General features: G+C 33.0%; 1 protein-coding gene across 4 annotated transcripts in view; it reads right to left on the minus strand.

Annotated features, from left to right (window-relative positions):
* Positions 1 to 1054: 1054 nt before the first annotated feature.
* The window catches only part of LOC149805915 (coiled-coil domain-containing protein 33-like), a 110932-nt gene continuing 87785 nt past the window's right edge, over positions 1055 to 24201 (minus strand). For 2 of the 4 annotated variants that reach the window (XM_089950680.1, XM_089950681.1), the window contains 8 exons: positions 21143 to 21303; positions 19490 to 19743; positions 17524 to 17612; positions 12473 to 12668; positions 9756 to 9832; positions 8987 to 9091; positions 6166 to 6285; positions 1055 to 3635 (listed from right to left, as the gene is read on the minus strand). In XM_089950680.1, the coding sequence (XP_089806806.1) occupies positions 3582 to 3635; positions 6166 to 6285; positions 8987 to 9091; positions 9756 to 9832; positions 12473 to 12668; positions 17524 to 17612; positions 19490 to 19743; positions 21143 to 21303 (1056 nt within the window). In that variant the 3' untranslated portion in view covers positions 1055 to 3581. The other 2 variants (XM_089950678.1, XM_089950679.1) reach the window with 2 other exon arrangements.

Here is a 24201-nt window from a genome sequence, read left to right on the forward strand (position 1 = left end):
TAAATAAGAGTGTCAGTGTTAGTGAATAAGAGTATCAGTGTTAGTGAATAAGAGTATCATTGTTAGTGAATAAGAGTGTCAGTGTTAGTGAATAAGAGTATCAGTGTTAGTGAATAAGAATATCAGTGTTAGTGAATAAGAGTATCAGTGTTAGTGAATAAGAGTATCAGTGTTAGTAAATAAGAGTATCAGTGTTAGTAAATAAGAGTATCAGTGTTAGTGAATAAGAGTATCAGTGTTAGTGAATAAGAGTATCAGTGTTAGTAAATAAGAGTGTCAGTGTTAGTGAATAAGAGTATCAGTGTTAGTGAATAAGAGTATCATTGTTAGTGAATAAGAGTGTCAGTGTTAGTGAATAAGAGTATCAGTGTTAGTGAATAAGAATATCAGTGTTAGTGAATAAGAGTATCAGTGTTAGTGAATAAGAATATCAGTGTTAGTGAATAAGAGTGTCAGTGTTAGTGAATAAGAGTGTCAGTGTTAGTGAATAAGAGTATCAGTGAATAAGAGTATCAGGGAATAAGAGTATCAGTGTTAGTGAATAAGACTATCATATCTGCTACATTTTCTAAAGGATCGGTTGTTGAAATGTAGCCGATCTGATAATCTTGTACACTAACAGATTCCATGATGTTGGGGACATAATACCAAAGCAGCCGCAAAACTCAGCCTGGAACACTGTTCTACCACCACACGTTTGTTTATCCTGTTACCATCTAACTTCATGGGTTTAAAACCATCTAGAAAATTGGTCTTATGACTCTTGGGAGAGAAACCAAAGTGTAGACCTCTCGAAAATAGTTGAAGGGACATAACTCTTGTATGTATGTACATGTGATGTGGAACACAGACATTGTTTTGTTTGAGCCTAATATGAGGAGATTTAATCTCACGAAAATTACCAAATTACAGGACTTGGAGAGATTGAGACAAAGCAAGAGAATTGTCCAGGCGAACCAAAACCATTATGTGACTTTGTTGAGATTAACTATTTTTAATTATTTTAGTGCATATAATGTGTGATGTGCATATAAACAAACAAATACAAAAACAATTGATATTTAACTGATTTTATTTCAGTACAGTACATTTTAGCATGTTTTTAAAAAAGTATGATTTATCTATATGACGAGAGTGACACATACATAAAATATGACTTATTAACAAGTAACACGGCTGAGTATATATTTTCTGTGACAAATAATATTGCCATAACAGAAGGTAAAGATGAGCTTCCAATAACATGAAACTTTAACATTCTAACTAGAAGTTCATAAATCATAAGCAAGGACAAACAATGTCTTTTTAAATGTACTTTAAAGACTGACTTGGAATAGGTCATATTATTTTACCATGGCAAAGAAATAAATTAGTTTAAGAAAGTTATGAAAGAGTAAAACATTGTTTGAAAACTTGCATACAAAAGATTCTAGTAAACAGATTTTACAGCTCTCGGTTGTTTTATATACTGTTTACATTTAAGGTCAGGTTTATCTTTTAAAAATGGAATAGCAGGTGTCTTGTATTACTGTTAATATGAATTTTACTAAGTCATTTTCTCCATGACAGTTTGTCTTTTGACTTTTCTAAAGTCTCTACCTCACTCTGAAACATCATGTGCCAAAAAAGACCTGTGCACATCAGTTGCTACAGAATTACCTGCTTTATTTGTTGTATGTGATACATTCAAGGCTGTAGAGCTTGCCTCAACATTGTTCAAAAGCTTTAGTAAATTTAAAATTTATAGTGTTCCATATCAGAACTTGAATATATTTGATAAATTTATTTAGAAGTCTTTAAAATGATTGCTGGTAGGTCCTTAATCCTTAAATAAATAAAGCAACAGTGCAATAAGATGGCTTAATAAAGACAGCAGTGTAAAAGCTAGGTTTTAAGATTTGTAAACCAAGTGTATTATGCTAGTCTTCAGTAATATTTGGTTTTGAAAGAGAGTATGTTCTAAGCCTTAAGAAAAGTTTTATAATCCTTGATTGTATGGTCCATCACCTGTTAGGTAAGTTGTAAGATTAATCAACCAAATATGTCATGCAGTACAACAATGCAGAATGAATAACTTGAAATATACAACTTGTGTTACTTTATTTACATTGAAAGGAAAATAAATCAAAAGGTTTATATTATAAGTTTTATAAACCGTGCTTAACTATTTATATGGGCTCTGAACTTTGACTAAACCTAACACGCAAAGAAACTGATCCCTTTGGTTTTTTAAAAAGGTGACAATCAGGCTGCTGTTGTTTTACAACTAAATATTTTAAATCTTTACCTACCAAGACTTTCAAATTTAAATCAACCTTGAGATGAATACTTATGGAAGACATTTATTTAAATGTTATGTTTCTCACCTGTTTTGACAATGTAAAAGAAAGCATTTTTAAGCATGAAAATATTTTAGTGACTGTAGTACCAGTATATTTTTCTTGTCCAACTTGAAAGCATTTCAGCCTTCATTAAGCTGTATTTTCTTAAAGGAAGGAGTCTCCTTGTTATACCTGTATATTTCAACTCTTTACTAATAATTCTCTCTTGTAATGGCTGCCAGCAAGAATATAATGCAGACATGAAATATGTATGACTTTTTTCTTTACCTGTCGTTGATAAAACTGAGACAGTTCAATTTTTTACAATAACTTATACTGATTAATAGGAATTAAAATATATTAACAGCTTTATAAACATTAAAATGCACAAAATACAACAAAAATCTCAATACAATTATATGGACGGCACAATCCTTACCGTTCTTGAAAACTAACATTCAGTTATAATTAACACAAATATCACAGACCTCATGTTATATTTAAAAAATAATGTTTAGCATATAAAATCTTTGAGAAATGAAATTTTGGTTCAGGATATGTTCTCTTGCATCAAATTCTAGAGTACAGCCAATAAAAATTCCAGTAGTGTTTGCTTGCGTATGTTATACATGCTACACAATATCCTGAACTATGGCTACAATGTTAACTCGCATGTGATAACTATCATGTATGTGACATTGACCTTTAACATTAAGACCCACTAAATACTATGTAAACTTTGAGGATTTCCTCAAATTTGAGGAGTTTGAACTCTTCTTTTTCAAGGAAAAATGTCTTAAAAGCCACACATAATTTGAATGAGTTAATTTTCATTCTTTCAACAATCACTGCCATGATAACATCTCAATATTTTTAGAATAATCATTGACAAGATAACGTAAAATCTCAATTTGTTGAGCTATTTTGAAAAATGGAGCATGGATAATAAATATCATAAACTGCTTCAAACAAAAACCACCCCATCCATTCCATCATAGGTGATATGTATGAAGTTTTAAATGCCATCTTAACCTGAAGTTCATTAATTGATCTAATCATAAAATACCTTTTATTTTGAAATCCTAAACCAATAACTTAAATTAATGGGATGCACAGTACGTATGTGTGCAATTCTTAATAACAATAAATGCCTTCTTATTATGATGTGAATTTTCATCCCCAAAAAATTAATTATTTTGACACTATACAAGTTTCTGCAGATCAGTCTGCCAGACCACATCAACACTGCAGTAATTCAGGTTATCTGTACATAGGGGATAACCTCTTTTGTGTCGTCTTTCCAAAGCGTTCACCCTGGAATAAACAAAGATAAAGATAAATGCATTTTCTGTTGTGATTATATGCGTCTTTGAAAATTATGCATATTCTGGACAAAATATTAGCAACAGGAGAATCCCAAAGGACCCCACTCACTACAATTTAAAATAATTCAGAGGCCATAACTCCTTTAAATGTTGACATGGAATGTTTGAAATCCAATTCCTTCAAGGTCTGTTCAATACAAGCAACCTCCCATGTAATGATATTAAGCTGATTGACAAGGATCATATGTCTGTCCAAAACTGTGGATGAGACAAAACTCTTTAGAGGAATATATAGGTCTATGAAACAATGTTCACAAAACATGCATCAGAATATGCTGAATGGTTCTTAAGCTTTGCTAATTACAACCCAAGTAAATAGCTATGAAGTTGATTACAAAAGGGCAATAACTCTGTCCAAAATGGTGTAGACAAAAGACAACCCGCCTTTTGCCAACTAACACGGCAAATAATGCTCAAAGGCTGTTATGTAAGCTTTGTAAGTCGGCAACTGACAGTTTATACCTCGATAAACTCGGGGGGGGGGGACATTAAACTCTTACAATTGCAATTCTTTATATAAAAAAAGTTTTACTTTTATTTTGTTTTTTAAAGATATTTCCTATTAGTTTTAAAGCCTTATTTAAATATATGAATTCTTGTTGAGGGCATCTGCTAAGTAGTCATTTATCGAACATTGGATTCTCCATATGCAATGTAATAGGTACCTCAACATCAAACAAATAATTCTACCAATGGTAGGCCATCTAAGGTTTTGAACATTCCACAGCACAGTCATGATATTTTTATCTAAATTGGCATATGTGATATGAGTAGAGGTACAATATTCATTACAAAGGATGTGTTGTTTTGTATAACACATGAATGACTTGGATCTGATGCTCTCATGAGTTCATGTGACTCGGCAGTATCGTTATTGTCCATACTCGTCCGTAACCAATTTTCATTTCTTTAAATCTGTTTTTGTGTTTATTAATAGTTTAGGCTACCTACATGGGCTACATACAAACAAAATTAAGACTATTGGTAAATGGTTGTAGTGATTGGGTCCAAAAGTCAAACAGTGCACGACACTGACCATGACAGTTATGATTAGGGAGCAGTGGGATTTTTACCCACCCACCCCCAAATCATAATCATCAAGGTTGGCATCTTACATTGTAGGACTGTGAATCCAGTTATAATGTTAGTCTCTGAACCCCCCTCCTCCCAATTCCTTTATCCATTTACCTATAGTTTTAAATTAATTTGTAATGAGTCACTGTGAAAGTGTTGTACAACTTAACCCCAATGTTCTTCTTGGTTGATTTTGAGTTTCCCATTCTTTTTCTCAAATCTAATCACAGAAAGAAGTATTTATCTTCAGAAAAATTACAAAGATCTGATTCTATCAAATCAATTTAATAAATCTTCTAAATGAAATATAAACCCATCATTTTTATTTCATTTTAAAGGCATGCATTGTGTATGCCTTATGATTCAGTGTTTACATTAGTTACTTTGCACATGATTATTTCTTTGCTCCAAATAAAGGCTGGATATTGGATTTAACTGCTGTTTTCTTTTCTCCAAATAAAGGCTGGATATTGGATTTAACTGCTGTTTTCTTTTCTCCAAATAAAGGCTGGATATTGGATTTAACTGCTGTGTTCTTTATTCCAAATTGAAGTCTGGATATTTGATTTAATTGCTGTGTTCATTTCTCCAGTTAAAGGCTGGATATTGGATTTATCTGCAGTGTTATCTTCTCCAAATTAAAGGCTGGATTTAAATTTAACTGCTATGTTCTTATCTCCAAATTGTAGCCTTGATATTGGATATAACAACAGTTCTTTTCTCAAAAAGTACAAGTCAATAAATTATCGAAAACGTTTGTGTTTTTTTTCCTCACCTATTGATATTTTACCATGATAATATGTTTTCCCGCTAACTGTGTAAATTTCAATGGCATCTGGTTATTGGTTATTGCAACTTAAGATAAAGTGGTGACATCTTAAACAATGTGAAATGGACGCCATTATATTATAAATCATAATAAATTAGCATCATTTAAATTTTGGGTATTTCAATGAATTCTGCAGATACCTGATATGGCTCACAAAATGAACACAGAATTTCTAGTCACTAATTCTCTCCAATATACACAAACACTGCTTTCAACCCCCTCTCCAATGCCTATTTGTGTATTTATTTAAAAGGTATTGGGTGTGGCTGTAGATTTTGTTTTACTGCAAGAATTTAAAATGTGCACAAGTATTCTCTGACTGATACCATATGTTTGAGTTTTATTAAAATGTGACCTATTTGAGAAGTGGTTGTTGCAAACTATGTCACTGGTACTTTCTGTCAGATTACGAATGTTATTTTTGAAAAACATGCAGAAAAAAACCCTTAGATTTTAGTTTCTTTTAACACTGAAAACATCTTGTGCCAAATTAATAGCTTGGCCAAATTTGCAAAACTTGTATGTTCATGAGAACTATATAATTTACCGTACTTACATAAACTGGATAATCATGAAGCACCATGCCAGTAGACCTGCCAAACCCATGCTCAGCTTCATTAAGCTTAATGGACATGTCTGCTCTCTCTCTGCCCCACAACTTGGCATTCTCAGACAACTGTAATTCAAAGTATTTATAACTCAGCAAAAACAGTTAGCCATTGCTACTCATAAGAAAATAAAGTTTTGATATCTACACACATACAAACTAACACATCCTACTTTGATGAATAACCCTATCATACTGTGTTCATCCCATTTGCAGCGTAGTTAGCAGCAGCTAATAGTTAATTCATAAACTTATCTCTCTCATTAAAATTTCTTTTGTGTGCATACCATTATGCATTCCAGAACTAGTGAAGATTACAATATTATAATATCCAATATATATCATATATTTTCAGTCATTTGTCGACTTCTTTAAATTTTGTACAGTAATATTGTTTTGCTTGTTTCTGACAATAAGTAAACAAGAAAAACATTTTACGTTGGTATCATTCTCTTTCTCAAATATTTTTTTCACTGATAATATTGTAAATTACTGCATGATAATTGATAAAAAAGGAGACAGCAAAGAAATTTTTGGTACCATACACCTCTGGCTTCTATGGTTAAATGTTGTATTTTAAGAAGCACTTTAATGCTCAGAAATTTGGGTTTCAAAAGAATAACAAGATTTAACAACCTTTCAGTTTTTACATGTATCTAAATAATTTAAGAATTAGCCATGGATCAGACACTAAGAAATTACAGTCACCCTATCATAAATAATTAAAATTCAATGCAGTCTCAATTATCCAAACTTTTAATGATAATAAAAATAAATTCAAACCAACACTATGTTTCCAGAAATTTCTAAGATCTGCAAATATAAAATACTAATACACTATATATTCACCCATAAGTTGAATCCAACTGTAAACCTCATAGACCCAAATCTGCCATCACATCAAGTGTTGGAAGATGTGGGACTATGCAGTTTTTAATGAGTAATCAGAGGAACAAACATCCTAGACCATAATCTGCCAGTGCATTATGTTATGGCAGGTCTGATTCTATGTTGTTTGCAGTTGGACCCAACTAATAAATGAGTTTATGTGTTATCTAAACATCCAATTACTTAACCATTCTCATTTTTCCAAAAAGTTTGTATAATCGAAGTTTTAGTGTATAGGGTACTTTCAATTTGAAAATGTTACAAAGAAAATAGAACTGTGTTAGTAACACAGGTAGGCCAGACTGTAAAACAAAATGTATGTGGAAAAAAGTTCATAAACATTTTTAAAAAATTGAAAAATTGGTTTCATTGCATTTGTACCTAATCAGGTCATCTATATTTGTTTAGAAATATGCTTAGTAAATTCATTTTACTACCTAAAGGTGTTTCTAGTCTTATTCTAACAAGGTTCTGTCAAAAATGTCTCTAAGTCCATAGTTCAATGTAATAGACAGTTTTGCAGTTTCCTTTTATATTTATAGAACTAAACTTGTAATCAGCATTATATGGACAGGATTGTGATGATGTGCTGTTAAACCTGATACCAATATAAATCAAAATGTCCATACAAATCATGTTTGTCCATAAAATCAAAACATCAATAAACTTTAGTGATCATTTTCCTGTGAAAATCTTTTTTTTGTAATGTCTGATAAGAAAATATCTGAAAGTTGGTTAAATCCATGGCAATTATATTTAATCATGATTAATAAATACAAGTAGAATGATAAACAAACAGTAGGGAAATTTTGTTTTATCACTGCAGTAACAGCACATTTTCATCTGATTGATCAATTCACACATTAGTTTAACATAAATTTTACCAGGTCGATGGAGTTTTATTTTGTTCTCAAAAATAGTTTGTAATTATAAAAGAAAGTGTTGCCAAACAGCCTCTCCAACAAAAAAGCTATGACATGGAACAATTCTGGCTGTGTTAGGAAAAGTATCAGATTAATGGAGGCAAAATATTATATGAAGGAAAACTAGCTTGATATGAAACTTGGTTTTAAAAGTTAGAAACTGTATGGTGAGATTAAACTGTTTAATACAAGACAGAACAATGCACATCTTTAAGTCCCACGTTTTCAAAGAAAAGCAAGCAGCAAAACATGTGGATCCAAAACATCCACAACTGAAAAACACCATGCACTTAAGTTTGGAGTTATCTACCTTTCTTCTTTCAAATGTGTTTATCTAAAATATTAAAAGAAACTACCTCTTATCAATTTTTTTTTGCAACTTAGTAATATTTTATTTATAAATTTTCATTCTGGATGCCTAGAAATCTTACCAGAGAGTGACATGAAACAGCTTTATAATGTTAACATAATACATCAAATCCTTTTCTAGTTATTTCTGAATTACACTGACAGACTCAAAAAGACAACTCCAATAATACTGTGATTTTTTTATCGAGTCAGGTAAATTGTCTGCCGTAAGGTGATTTTAACAATCTGCTATGGGTAAAAGTAACAGAAAGATCAGAGGATGCAGTCAAACTAAATTCTAAGCCAACATTTGAGGACAGGGCTCTGGTATTCTGGTTGTCTTTGAATGACAGCTTGAAATTATTTAATTTGCATTATGACTTACTGATTGCATATGACAGATGACTTATGATTTACCATTATTGCATGACAGATGACTTACTTTAGGTTGCATTATTCAAGTAAAATCTTATGCATTTAATTTACAAGTCCATTTATACAAAGTGGTCTTGCAAGAAAGAGTTACAATCTTTTTTTGTCTTCTCTTTCTTATGAATGACTAGAATATCTCGCTGTAAGCTATATGCATGACACCTAATACACCGCCTTGCCTGTTTTTCCAGTGCATTAATTCTGCCCTCTGCCTTTTCAAGAGCTTGATACAGTTCAAGTTTCTCAAGGTCATCACCTCCACGTCCAGCAACCCTTAGCTGCTCCTAAATAGGAAAGAATATACTTCATAAAATGTTGAATTTAATGAAACAGTAAAATAAAAAAAAAAAAGGTATGTATGCAGATTGTCTGAATATGTCAATTGTAAATGTTGCTTCACTCCTTAAGATAAATGCTGCTTTAGGTGTGTATTCACAGATGCACTGTTCCTGAACAAGCAATTCATGGTTTCAGGTTCATAAAGCTCAATCGAAAAGCATATTTTAGCATTCACTTTATTGTGAATTCAATCTTTTCTGTGGATCACAGGGGTACAAATTTTTGTGCTACAATCCACAGACCTGAAGACACAATGAATCAGTGTGTATATATATGAGCTGATTTTACTGAGAAAATGAGAACTAAAGCAAACATATCCCAACATCTTCCAAGACATACACTGAATGCTTCAAGAAAATACAATTTAAAAGTCATATTTTTTAATTATTTATACTGAATGAAAATGTGAGCAACATGAACACAGTTGTTGCGTACACTCGAGGTGCCATCACAAATGCATCTTAATACAGACTTAATGCTGTTTGTTCTAATAATAATATTCAATGAACAGTTGAACTCTGATCTGCCAGTGTAGTCAATTTCTATTTCAAAATGGCTTAAGTGTTATTCACAGTTAATTACCAAGATAGTGACATGACTTTTACATACCCTCATCTCTATCATTTGATCTCTTAACCTCTTGTTTTCCTGCAGCAAAACCTCATTTGCTTCATGACTTTCCTTATCTGCAAAGAAATAATGCATGGTTCCAATGTATGTATGATTAAACTTGTTATGTTAGAAAACAACCCTTTGCAAAAATATGTTTTCTCTCTCTCTCTCTCTCTCTCTCTCTCTCTCTCTCTCTCTATATATATATATATATATATATATATATATATATATATAAAAAACCTTCATACATATAAAAAAAATGAAATTAGCAGAAAATAACAGTTATAGAACAATCTGGTAATCAGATGAGACTGGTTGAAGGGAGGAACTACATGGGAACAGAACTGCCTCTAAGACACTGGTAAAGGCACCAAGAGGGGAGTCAAGGGCATTAGGGGCATGGAGCATCCTTCCACTGTTATCTAGCCTGAGCACTATGGTCATTAAGGTAGGTAGCATGAAACGATGACTTGCCTTCCTACAAGGTTTGAAAATTGTCCAGCAACAGATTAAGACAATTCTATCAAGAAAAACAAAATTGATGCAAGCTGATAACACAGGAAATACAAGGTTTGCACTTAATAATGATTCAAATTCAGTCTATGACATTGATTAATGAATTGAAAATGTACTTAATTATTGATGAAATGGTCCCATTTTATTTGAAAGTTACAGTAGTTAGATTTACATGATTTCTGTTGAATGCAATGTCTTCCCAGCTCTGCAACTGCATGGTCACAAAAAAACATCATTAAGAAAGGATGTGAACATTAGTCCTGGAAAAGGACAGACCTACCAAACAATAAGGGATGTACAGACCATTACAAATCACATCTAAAAATGGATGTTAAACCAACAAATGAAAATGAATGAAATTTTCCATCAGAATATGGATTAATGGCCTGACATAATATTCTAAAGGATTAAAAATAACAAGAAACTAAAAATTACAATGGTTTTGATTTTATGATACTCAGAGAATTTAAACTATGAATTCATTTCTGTATAAAATAAAACTGTCCGACACTGATAAATGTATTTTGTGTAAAAATAAAGTAGAAACAATACTGCACTTGTTTTGGGAATGTAGTATGATAATCGGGCTGTGGAATGATGTGTCCTACTAGAGTCAGTATAAAGTGAACACATAGTGTGCCAAGTGCTATAACTGTTACATTGGGAGATACCAGTAAAGATGGAATATATGAACAACCTTTTTATTTTTGTTTTTTTCAAGCCAAAATACTATATATATATATATATATATATATATATATATATATATATATATATATATATAAATAAATGAAAGGGAATATGCCTCAATTAGATGGGTTAAATGTTTTCTTAAAGACAACTATAGTCTGGAATAATATATCACAATTACATCTGAAAAGAAAGAAACATTTACGTTAATATGGGAACAGTGGGAACCATTAATCCACCAGTAGCTAAGAATAGTGTGTTATAATTCAAATGCATGTTGAATAGCATTAAGTTATAATGTACAATGTGCTTGTATTATAAGCTAATAGCTGACCAAAATATTTTTCAGAGTCTGAATTGATAGTAAATTGAAACAAGGGACTTATATCACAAAGTCTATGCCACCTAGATGCTATATGTTTGCATTTGTCTAAAATGGGATGTGTACTATATAAATGTGTGCATATATGCTTGCATGTGTGTGTGCTTGTGTGTGTGTGTGTGTGTGTGTTATTTTTTCCTGTATTACATTTATTGTCCCAAGATTATGAAAAATTGTAAGGTGACCTTGGGATGGTTCCCCAATACAAGGGTCAACCTATTGCAGGGACAAAAAAAGACCAACCAAATTCAATAAGTGTTAATGCGAGAGTGTCATGAAGCTAAATGCAAGAACCTTACACATTAATTCACTGTGGTAGAGAAAAACAGGTCCCTGTTACCAATTATAATACTAACAATGAAAAAATAGGTCACTGTTACCAATTAATACTAACAAGGAAAAAGCCTCAAGATAAAATGCACCCATAAAGTTTCATTAGCATACATGTTACAACTTTTGAGAAAGGGCGCTAAAAGGAAAAGTTAATGTTAAAAAAAACTAATGACCCGAATAAAGACAGTGACAATAACTAAGCTGTTGGGTCTTAAATATGCTTTTACAAGAATGGCAATATAGTTGCACAAACAATATTGGTTAAAGTAAAACGTGCTCTGGAAACCTTTTAAACCTTTAGAAGAGTTGTGGAATTCCTCAAATTTGAGGAAATCAACAAAATTTTCTTGGATATAAGGCAAGATGCCTTCAAGGAAAATTAAAGATCTTATTGTATTTTAATCTCAAACACATTGTGTAACAAAATTCAGTAAAGAGAAATACTACTTCATTCTCAGAAAGCAATTTGACATGTTTTTAGTAAAACTCTGAAGAAGCCTGGAAATCATAATATTTCTAAGCCCAAATGTGAACTTGAGATTTTGTTTCAACCAATCATAAATGATGTTACTTTTTAATGTGTAATTTCTGACTGGCTGAAAGTGGAAACTCAGACTTAAACTCAAACTCAGAGTTCTACGATCTTCAGGCCAGATATGCTGGAAAGTAAAGCAAAGAGTACAGACCTTGATCTACCACCACATTATAAGACAGTAGATCTATGTCTTTGTTATTTAAATTTGAGCAAGCTTTACACCCACAAAAAGGTATTAATTTTTGGATTACTAACCTTTCTGAGTCTTGGATCTGTCTTTATGGTACTTCTCTATAACTTTCTCCATTTTCTCTATTACACTCTCTTGCTTCTTAAGTGCTTCTTCCATCTTCTTCATTTTTTGCAGTTTGTTCTGCATCTTCAGTACTACAGCCTGCTGTTGATTGTGTGCCTTTTGGAGCTGCAGGTACTTTTTCTCATCATCATTTTTCTGAAAGGTGTATTAATTATTTATACACAGATGAACTTTGAAAACTAAAAAGACTGGGCCCTTAATTTCAAGTTTAAAATGAGCAAGGTTGAATGTGACTGAATGTTGCTATTCTTTAAGCTGAATCCGAATACAGCGCAAGTAAGGTGAAAATGGCTAGAACAAATGACTCCAGTGCATGACATACGTAGGCAGGTCAGCAATGAGATCTCTGTATGATCTACAAGTGCCCAATCACAACTTTTATCCCAGATCTAATATTCTGTTGAACTGGCAATTTCCTAAAATGTGATTAGGTTAAGTTTTAAGAAAAATGGTAGTTAAGGCCATGGGTTTGAAAAAAAGTTGGTAACTTGTAAAGTCTCAGCTTAGACATGCTGGTTGTAAGATCTGCACTATTTTTCATTCAGTGCCAACTACATATTGCAAGGAGCATTGTAATAAAAACCCATGTCAATGCCACAATTTCTTCAAGTGAACTGTAGTGACAGCAAGCATTTTTCAGATGACAACTATGATTGCCATGTTTGACTTCAGATGACAACTCTGATTGCCATGTTTGACTTCAGATGACAACTATGATTGCCATGTTTGACTTCAGATGACAACTATGATTGCCATGTTTGACTTCAGATGACAACTCTGCCATGTTTGACTTCAGATGACAACTATGATTGCCATGTTTGACTTCAGATGACAACTATGATTGCCATGTTTGACTTCAGATGAGCATCATTTTCACTCATGAAAACTTGGACAAGCATTGTTAGGGTGTGAAAAAACTTATGTTGATAGAAGCCATTGGAATAACAGTAAAAAGTGTTTAAAGCTTTACCAAGGCATTTCGGAAGTTAGAATTACATTATTTAAAGATGGGACCAATGATATATTGCAAGACCTTTATACCAACCAACCCCCCAACCCCCATTTATAAAACTGTCCATTCCGAAGGAGTATCCATAACAAGATTTTCATGATATGGATCCCATTTCTGGATGTAATATAAGAATAGTTCCTATTTAGGATCAGCTATTTCTTGCAAAAAGTGTTTTAGTAAAATACAGTTTATTCAGTTTCGAAGCTGTAACAAAATTTCTAAGGTGGCCATCATGGAAGATATTTTGTGATGGCAGATGAATCCCATTTTCATCTGGGACAAAATGTATATCAAAATTTAAATAAGTCAATTCTGTGGAAACCTCATTTAGATGCATTACCATCCCAAGTACCAATAACAAGACTTTCAAATCAGCCTCTATTGCAGCTATTTTGTGAAGACAGATCTGCACCAATTTTTAATGTGACCAACTTCATAAAGTAAAAAGTTTTTTGAGAGAAAATCCCATGTTGACATGCATTTTGGATGTCAGATCAGTACCATTTTTATTTAGGACTGCCAGATATCAGAAGAAGTATTTCATGACTTTCATGTTGGAGGTCTGATCTGCATCATTTTAGCTAAAAACCAACTAAACATTATTAGCAGCATTTTAGTTAAAATGCATCACAGTACAACCATTCAGTCTGGATAAGTTGTGATAACAGGACTTTCGCATGTTGAAGATGTCATATGCACCATTTTCATTTAGGACCAGAAATGCATCGTAAGTCTTTAGTGAAAACCCTGGCCCCTTGGTGTCATCTATTCAGGAGAAGTGATAGAGTTTCAAGACACCATGGCAGCAAAGTTGCAAATCAGATTGGCACTATTTTCATTCAAACCCAACTCCATAACATAAGAAGCATTCCAATGAAAATCACACAGAAATATTACATCCATTCTGAAAAAGTAACAACAGTATTTTCAGGATGGCCACCATGGTGGTCATGTTGATTGCACCATTTTCATTTAGAACCAGACAAGACACCATAAGTCTTTCAGTGAAAACCCCCATGTTCATATGACCATTGATTCAGGCGCAGTAGCAATAGCAAGATTTCCGAGATGGTCACCATTGTTGAGGTCTGAGCTGTACCACTGTTAGACAAGCCAGACATCAAAAGGAGCATTTTCGTGAAAATGCCATTGATTCAAGAGAAGGAGCTATGACAACAGTATTTAGATGCATGGTTCCCACGCTTTTCTAAAGATAAATCTCCAGGTCCTTTCCAGGGTTTTTCCAGGATGAAATTAATTTTTTCAAAGGTTCACATATGACCATTACTGAATGGAATTAAAGAACATTTTAGATTATAAAACATGTATTTTCTAAATCTAAAGATGTTTCTCTTTCAAGACTCTCCAAAACATCAAAGTCAGACAAGATGATCATGTACAAAACCACAAAATGTATCACATGAAACAAGTTTGATTATATTCTTATAAATTGGCATGTAAAGTCTTTCAATGTATAGAATATAAATTCTGACTTTATTTTACTGATCTGCATTATGTTGCTAAGTGGGAACAACATAATGAACATAAACTAGTTTTGTTTCCTTTCAAACTTTTAATTCTAAAGAATTATATATATATATATATATATATATATATATATATATATATATATATATATATATATATATATCTTATAGAAAGTAACCATTTCCCATTACAATATATAAAAAAACAATAAAGGCAATTAATCAGAATCTTGTCTTGTAAAGAAAAGAGTTTAACCAATAAAATCCCAAACAAGATTTAACATTACATTTCAAGTTTCAAAGTGAAATTATCAAGGAGACTTTATTCCACATAGTTTGGGAGAAGCAGCAATAAAAAGTGCTAACAAATGTGGGATGCAGACCCACTGTAAAAGTTCTTCAATCAGTAGAGTTAAATCAAATAACATACATGTCAACCATTACGCTTTAGGTGTAATCATTACGCCTTTTTTCACTAAATTACGCCTTAGGCATAAATGTAATTGGATTACGCTTTTTCATATATCTCCCTCCAAACAAAATTAATATTTTGTTTTCTCATTTATATTAACATCCCATAAATCCAACAGACTGTATTCTAGAAACGATGGCTTCTATGTAACTACGAGATGAGAGTATGCTTTTCCGTAGACTTACATGCACTTTCCTAACAGTATTATTGTATTTATAGCAGCTGCCCTATATCAAAGAAACTGGCAGGTTCTACTTTCAAACTTTTGACCTCGATTTCTATTTATAGCAGCTGTATGGCTAGTTAGGAAAGAACAGATTGGTTTTCAAACTTGTAATCTTCGCTCGCAGATTCTTTGTTCAAATTCATATCTGATGCAGAACCAGTCTGTAGGTATTTGGTGCTAAAAGTCAAGTCAGATTTATTCTAGTCGATGCATGTGCTAAAGTAAATATGTTTTTCAAATAATTTCACAGATGGATTAGAAAAGATGAAAAATCGATTCAGAGATGAATACATAAATTACATTATACAGTGTCCCATTCTAGGGCAGCTTCACACCCCTGCAGGCTGTGTGGAAAGGATTTTAATATTGGTCATGGTGGTGAAACAAAGAAACCTTGAATTAGCTCATTTTACTAACTCAATACTAAGGTAACTTTTTTTTACAGCAGAACTAAATTGTGGGCACGAATTTTATAAATGCAGAGGCGTTATGTATCGAGTTCTTAATAGAACACTGACTACCCCTAGCGGTAGAAAATATGCATGTGCAAGAACAAAATCATCTAATATTTTCAGGTGTTTAGCAGAAGATACTTCACTTAAAATTGCAGAAGCCATGAAAATTGTGCTGTTTAGTTATGCAACAGACAGGAGTAGTGATTATGACAAAAAGTTGTACCCAGTCTGTGTAAGAGACTTTGACCATGAAAAGGGCAAAGTCAGAGTACTCTTCTTTCATTAAAAGGATTAACAGTAGATTCCACCAGAGAAAACATTTTTTTATTTTATTTGCTTGATAATGCTTTGAATAAACATAAGTTGGCAGAACTGTATGGGGTTTTCAGCTGATGCTGCATCAGTGATGACTTGAATTCAAAAAGGAGTTGCATTCTATATTTTGAAACATGTTTCCATCATTGTTCTATCAGGTTGCCTCATATGATGCACCATGCTGCAGGAAAGGCTGCTGATAAATTAGAAGGAGAACTCCTGAAGTATCAAGTTGGCACTCTACCTGACAATGTACTTCATGCAGAGAGAGTTTCTTTTTTCTTCATCTTATTTGCCAGCTAAAAGACCCATTAACTGGAAGATATCAATTTCCTCTTCTTTGTCAGGTTATGAAAGGAATATTGTTTCTTTACCATTCTAATGCTGACTGTGAGAGATTGACCAGCATTGCTAACAAAAGTGAAACTGAATTCAGATCCAGGCTCTGTAACCCAGTACTGGTGTGCAAAACATTTTTAAACTCAGCTTGTACAAAGTGTTTTGAAATATAATATGAGAGTATTATGCTTTTTAAAGCTCAAAGCGTTCTATACAAAAACTTTAAGCAGTAATTATGTTAAAAGTCCAGAGGGATAAATAAATTATTTTGTACATATGCTCACTGAATTTTTATCATGTTATATGCAAATTACTCTTTTTCTGCTTGGATTACTCTTTTTGCCCACTAGGATTACACTTTTTCCTTGCCAGGGGTTGGCATGTATGAGACAATGTCATCTACATAACAATTTCACTTTGAAACTCCTTCTCTGGACTTTTTCTTTTGGTATCCTAGAGGGCAACCTTCTGACTTTGAAATGGGCACTGCTGTCATTTGCTAAATAAATTGTCGCCAATATATAAAAGAACATGAAGTTATAGCAACTTGTGTTAAGTTTATATGCAGAAGGAAATGTTGGGATGGATTACTCTTCAAAGTAGAAACAAATGTAGTACTCAAAGAAAATAACATTAGTTTGTACAGTAGATGATAAAACAGTATTTAAAAACATTATAATGTACCTTTATCAACTGATTCTGAAGAATTTGCACTTTATCCTTGTATAACTTCATGTCAGCTGTCTGTGCAGACAATGTCTGTTTGATTGCAGCTATAAAAAAAAGAAAAAATAACTGAATGATCATTCTTATACCAAAAAAAAGAAAAAAATACCCACTGGAACTTAAATTTGCACCAATATGTTTCTCAAAGTAGTATTATTAGACCTCACAAAGTGACTAAGAGACTTTGGCAACAAATATCCATGAAATCCACATACTATACACATTTTAAACTTGACTGCAAGCATATTCCAAATGTTTGGCATGCAGAAGTTTGCATTATTTTTTATCATCCTTCAATCCAAATACATTCATCTTTATGTGCTACCTATACTTATTGATGAGTAGTTAATCATAAGGATAACATCTGTCATTAACATCAATATTTATCCACTGACAGAAAGTATGTAAAGACAGTTTTCACTGGGCTGTGGGAAAATATGAAAAATCTTTAAATGTGGATTGTATATCTAATAATTAATCAAATAAAATGAAACAATTATTTCATCCAGAAACAGAACCATTTACTCAGAGACAAAAGTCAATGGCTTCATTCAAAGATGACACACAGGGATTAACTCTAAAGGCAAAGTGTTTAACCCGGTCAAACCAACTTGAATAGACGACAGCTTTGTGATTGGGATGTAATCATTTAACATCGGGGTGGAAATACAACAAACATCACAAGTCTTAAACACTATCAATCTAATCCCGCAAATGATTCTCTCTTGCTGGTTTAATAGACAATGACCTTATTTACCCCCGGCAATAAGGATTAATTCTATAAACAAACAATATATGTGACCCCTACGTAAACTTTGGCACTACAACAGCAATTTGTGACATGTACATTAGCCTGGTTTACAGACTGTAGCATCTATCACTGGTAGCAACAATCCTTTTTTTTAATATTCATTTTATGTTTTGTTTTTTTATCAGAACAATCATTACTCATCAAGTGGTCGTTGTAACAATTGATTACATATAGGTCAGTTGTGTCCATCTGTTCTTGCCATGCAGTCATTGATAGGGATGCTGGGTTTTACAATAAGACCGGGAAGTAGGCTAAGTGCAGGAATAGTTAGTCTGGTTCCCTGCTTTGTATGCTCCCTGCGTTGCTCACCCTTATACGAATAGCAGAGAACAACGCAGGGAGCATACAAAGCAGGGAACCAGACTAGGAAACACTCTACATATACATTAGTCTGGTTTACGACAAAAACTATAAACACTATAGGTATAGCTATAAAAACAATACATATAATGGTAGCCAGCCTATGTTTTTCATTTTTTTTTTAAAATTTAGAACAGCATGAGCGGTCATTTTTACGAGGATTAAATAAAGGTCAAAGGAGTTTATCCTAGTTTTTGCGATGCGGTCGTTCATGGCAGTGTTGAAATGCATATTTTGCCAAGACATCGCGATCACTGGTCGGGTTCAGCAGGTGGTCGCTCATAACAGAGCGCTTATGTAACAAAATTGATCCGTGCATTACGATTGTGGTCAGAAATGACAGGTGGTCGCTCATAGCAGAGGTCGCTCATAGCAGTTTTTACTGTACTTTCAATGTGGTGTTCATTCAAATACATCAGAAAAATTAGAAATACATTAAATATGCAAGAATTGTATGCCATTTGTTTTCAGTAAACAGAAACTTCTTCAAAAACAAACATAAAATTCTGTTTATTTTTGTATCTTTTAAAAAATTCACTTCAAAAATGATTATCATATTTTTCCCCAGTGACCTTTGACCTATTGCTTATGGATACAACTCTTACATCTCAGGGAATTTGTAGACTGGTCTACTTAGGCCTATTTAAAGACTAAATTCCCTTAAGATAGTTTGTAAATAATGTTCAAATCATTTCTGTTTGTATTACCATTGTGTTATATTGTGTTCAAGGTCATTGAAGTTTCATGTCTTACCATATCTTGATAAAATTTCTGGCTTTGTTAGTCCCTCAAGTTCTGAAGTTTCCAGCATAAGTCTACCGGCATCATTATAGTTGGCTAGATTCCTTCTTAGGTTGCTGTTATTGGCCTCTAAGTCTTGTACTTGCTGGCGCAGTGCTATAATATCCTGACCCATTTTGAATACAGCTGAGCGATAGTTGTCAAGCTCTTTACCCTGATGATCCAATATCGTCATTGTGGACATGTCTAAATTCTCAGGTTGATAACTAAAGAAAGTAAAACATAATAAAGAGGTTATTGAGTAAACCTATACTTTCTTACAATGCTATTTATTTTAAATTGCGATATTTTTGTGTTGTTATTGCTATGCAAATTCATTTTCTTTAAAATATTTTAACTTGACCTTTATTGTAGCCTTATCAATGCAGACCTTTCAGTTTAAAGTCAAAAAGATTTGATACTGATGAAAAAACCATACCAGTATGTAACTGATCATTCAGGAATAGGTCACAAAGCATACCAGTACATTACTGGTCACTCTAGATGGACAAGGCCACAAAGCATACCAGTACATTACTGGTCACTCTGGATGGAAAAGGCTACCAAACATACCAGTACATTACTGGTCACTCTGGATGGAAAAGGCTACCAAGCATACCAGTACATTACTGGTCACTCTGGATGGAAAAGGCTACCAAGCATACCAGCACATTACTGGTCACTCTGGACAAGGCTACAAAGCATACCAGTACATGACTAGTTATTTGATAAAAGGACAAGATCACAATTTAATTACTATTACTTTATACATTTAATATTCTTATATTTGACTCAAATTTGATACAAAAAATATGATACAGTATAAAATTATGTGTATAGTATGCAGTTATTGACTTTATTCTGGTCAATTTTAAGTTTTATGAACCATTAAACCTCATATTGACAAACGAAAAGTTGAGGTAGATCTTAAAGGTTTATTGTTTTGTAAAATTTCATGATCATGAAAAGCAAAAGTCAATCATTAATTTTATTCCATGCAAAATATCTGAAGTGCAATTTTTCATGGAAGGAAAAATGCATTTCTGCTGCATGATGCCACAAAAATTTTTTATCAGGACAGTGTAATATCATGATGTGTGTGAGTTTGATTTGGATTTTTAACGTAGCTTTAACAATTTTTCAGTCATACAGCTACAATGTCTGCAGTGTGGCAGTTTATAGTGATACCTAACAGTGGGGCATCATGTCGAAGACATGCAGCATGATGTCCAACCCAGTCACATTATCCTGACACTAGGCCGACTAGTCCTAACACTAACCTCTTAATGCTGAGCGCCAAGCGAGGCAGCTGTTAGTACCATTTTTGTAAGTCTTTGGTATGACTTGAACGGGGATTGAACCCATGACCTCTCGCATCCAAGGCAAATGCTCTAACCACTAGGCCACCAGAGCGATCACTAATATCATGATGTCACAAACCACATGAATTCATATCAGCCAATAAAACCACATGACATCATGTCAGCCAATAAAAAAGCATCTCTCAAAGGACGCATGTTATAGTACATCATCACTCGAAGAAAGTTGTACACAAGACTAAATCTTTGTATTGCTTTTTACTAATGCCATAAAAAAGTACAAAACAACATGCAAAGTGATGCTGACCCCCGTGATGGTGACTGTGGTGGGGGGATACGTGTGGACATCCCAGGGAGGCTTCTGGCAGTTGCTTCCTGTGGGCCTTTAGGGTCATAGAAAATATACTGGTATTCTGGGAGAATGTTTTCCATGGCATCAATTGGTGGCATCTCCCCATCTTTGATAGGCTGCAACAAAGTAAGATTATTTTTAGTGTTTGGAATATATCTATTTTCAGAATTTTCAGACATGGTATATGGTTTATATTTCATCAATAAATAGATCTTGACATAAATTGTCATTTTGTGGGGACTTGATAATGTACACATGCACTGTCTCACATTAATTTACCTCTAATTTTTCAACATACTAATTATGCAATTTTCACTCTACTACTTAATCAAATAACAAGCTTGCTTTGTTCTTAAAATAATTTCCTCTGGTCTCACGATCCTGTATCTGTCAATCCTGATAACCACACAATTTTTCCTTCCTAAATTTTCCTCTGCAACTTTTCTCCAAACTTTGGACATCACACTTCTTTAAACTTTATAAGATCAGTTTGTTTTATAACACCAGCAACCATCTAGACTGAGTTTCCTGCATTTGAATACCAATCATTAATTATTTGCCTCTTATTGCCCATTTGTCTTTGCTTCTGTTCTAGTAAATCATTTGTCTTTGCTTCTGTTCCAGCAAATCATTTGTCTTTGCTTCTGTTCTAGTAAATCATTTGTCTTTGCTTCTGTTCCAGCAAATCATTTGTCTTTGCTTCTGTTCCAGCAAATCATTTGTCTTTGCTTCAGTTCCAGTAAATCATTTGTCTTTGCTTCTGTTCTAGTAAATCATTTGTCTTTGCTTCTGTTCTAGTAAATCATTTGTCTTTGCCTCTGTTCTAGTAAATCATTTGTCTTTGCTTCTGTTCTAGTGAATCACGTTTTTGCTTCTTTTCCAGAAATCATTTGTCTTTGCTTTTGTTCTAGTGTTCTAGTAAATCATTTGTCTATGCTTCTGTTCTAGTGAATCACATGTTTTTGCTTCTTTTCCAGTGTATCATTTGTATTTGCTTTTCTTCTAGTGTTCTAGTAAATCATTCATCTATGCTTCTGTTCTAGTGAATCACATGTTTTTGCTTCTGTTCCAGTAAATTATTTGTCTTTGCTTTTGTTCTAGTATTCTAGTAAGTCATTTGTCTTTGCTTCTGCTCTAGTAAATCATTTGTCTTTGCCTCTGTTCTAGTAAATCATTTGTCTTTGCTTTTTTTCCAGTAAATCATTTGTCTTTGCCTCTGTTCTAGTAAATCATTTGTCTTTGCTTTTTTTCCAGCAAGTCATGTCTTTGCTTCTGTCCTAGTAAATTGTTTGTCTTTGCTTCTGTTCCAGCAAATTATTCATCTTTGCTTTTGTTCCAGTAAATCATTTGTCTCTGCTTTTGTTCTGAGCGTGTGTGATTTGGATTTTTTAACGTAGCTTTAACAATTTTTCAGTCATATCGCTACGATGTCTGCAGTGTGACAGTTTACAGTGATGTCTAGCACTGGGGCATCATGCTGCAGATATGGCATGATGTCCCACCCAGTCACATTATCCTGACACCAGGCCGACCAGTCCTAACACTAACCTCTTAATGCTGAGCGCCAAGCGAGGCAGCTGTTAGTACCATTTTTGTAAGTCATTGGTATGACTCGACCGGGGATCAAACCCACGACCTCTCGCATCTGAGGTGGACACTCTAACCACTAGGCCACCGGAGCGGTGCTTTTGTTCTAGTGTTCTAGTAAATCATTTGTCTATGCTTCTATTCTAGTAAATCATTTGTCCTTGCTTCTGTTCCATCAAATCACTTGTCCTTGCTTCTGTCCTAGTAAATCATTTGTCTCTGCTTCTGTTCCAGTAAATCATTTGTCTTTGCTTTTTTCCCCAGCAAATCATGTCTTTGCTTCTGTCCTATTAAATCATTTGTCCTTGCTTCTGTTCCAGTAAATTATGTCTTTGCTTCTGTTCCAGCAAATAATTTGTCTTAGTTTCTGTTCAAGTAAATCACCTATCTTTGCTTCTGTCCTATTAAATCATTTGTCTTTGCTTCTGTTCCAGTAAATTATGTCTTTGCTTTTGTTCAATCACTTATCTTTGCTTCTGTTAAAATCATTTGTCATTTGTCTTTGCTTATGTTCTAGTAAATCATTTGTGTTCGCTTCTCTTCCAGCAAATCATTTGCCCCTGCATTTGTTCTAGTAAATCATTTGCCTCTGCATTTCTTCCAGTAAATCAAAGTTGGCATAATAAATATTTGAACGTTTTAAGCAAACATTAACAGCTTTAACTTATTGATTTCAAGAAAAATTTGCATTGATAAAAAGATGTAAGAATTCTATCATTCCATTTCATTTAGAACACAAAATAGAGTGCAATTTAATTACAGAAATTGAATTTATCAAGGACTTGTGCAACAGTACATGCAACAACTCTAATTATTGGTTTGTCCTGAAGCATTGAGATGTGGCTGAGGTATATTTCATATTAAGAAGTATGCAAATATAAAACTCAAGAATAAAATTAAACAAGAAAACAAAAGTAAACTGAAATTAAATAACAATAGTACAATAAAAAGGTTCTGAATTAAAAAGTCCTAAAACATGCCATCTCTTCTTTAAATGCTATAAAGAGATTATAGACATTGAGATTAAATAAGTTGTAAGTATAAAATATGACTCATGATATACATAAATGAATAAATGACTGCATTATTTCATTTTTGTAATATATGAAAGATGTATATTCCATTTGTACTAAAAAAGCCTTTGAAAATATGACTTTTACGATAATCAAATGTTCTGTAACAAAAGAGGTTTAAAAGATCCAATTGTTCACAAAATTTAGCGACAAAAGGCAAACCAGGAACCAGATGGACAAGCATATCTCTCATTAAAGTTTTCTAACCCAAAGATGACTTTAATTGTTCTTTTAGCCAATAATATATTAATGAGTGTGTCATCAATTAAACATTCCAATCATAAGCCTATCCTTTATTTTTTAATTACAAAATGTTCTGTAACAAAAGAGGTTTAAAAGATCAAATTGTTCACA

This window comes from Sinohyriopsis cumingii, chromosome 2 (genome assembly GCF_028554795.1).
Source record: "Sinohyriopsis cumingii isolate HCF-2022 chromosome 2, ASM2855479v2, whole genome shotgun sequence".
Taxonomy (NCBI): Eukaryota; Metazoa; Mollusca; class Bivalvia; order Unionida; family Unionidae; genus Sinohyriopsis; species Sinohyriopsis cumingii.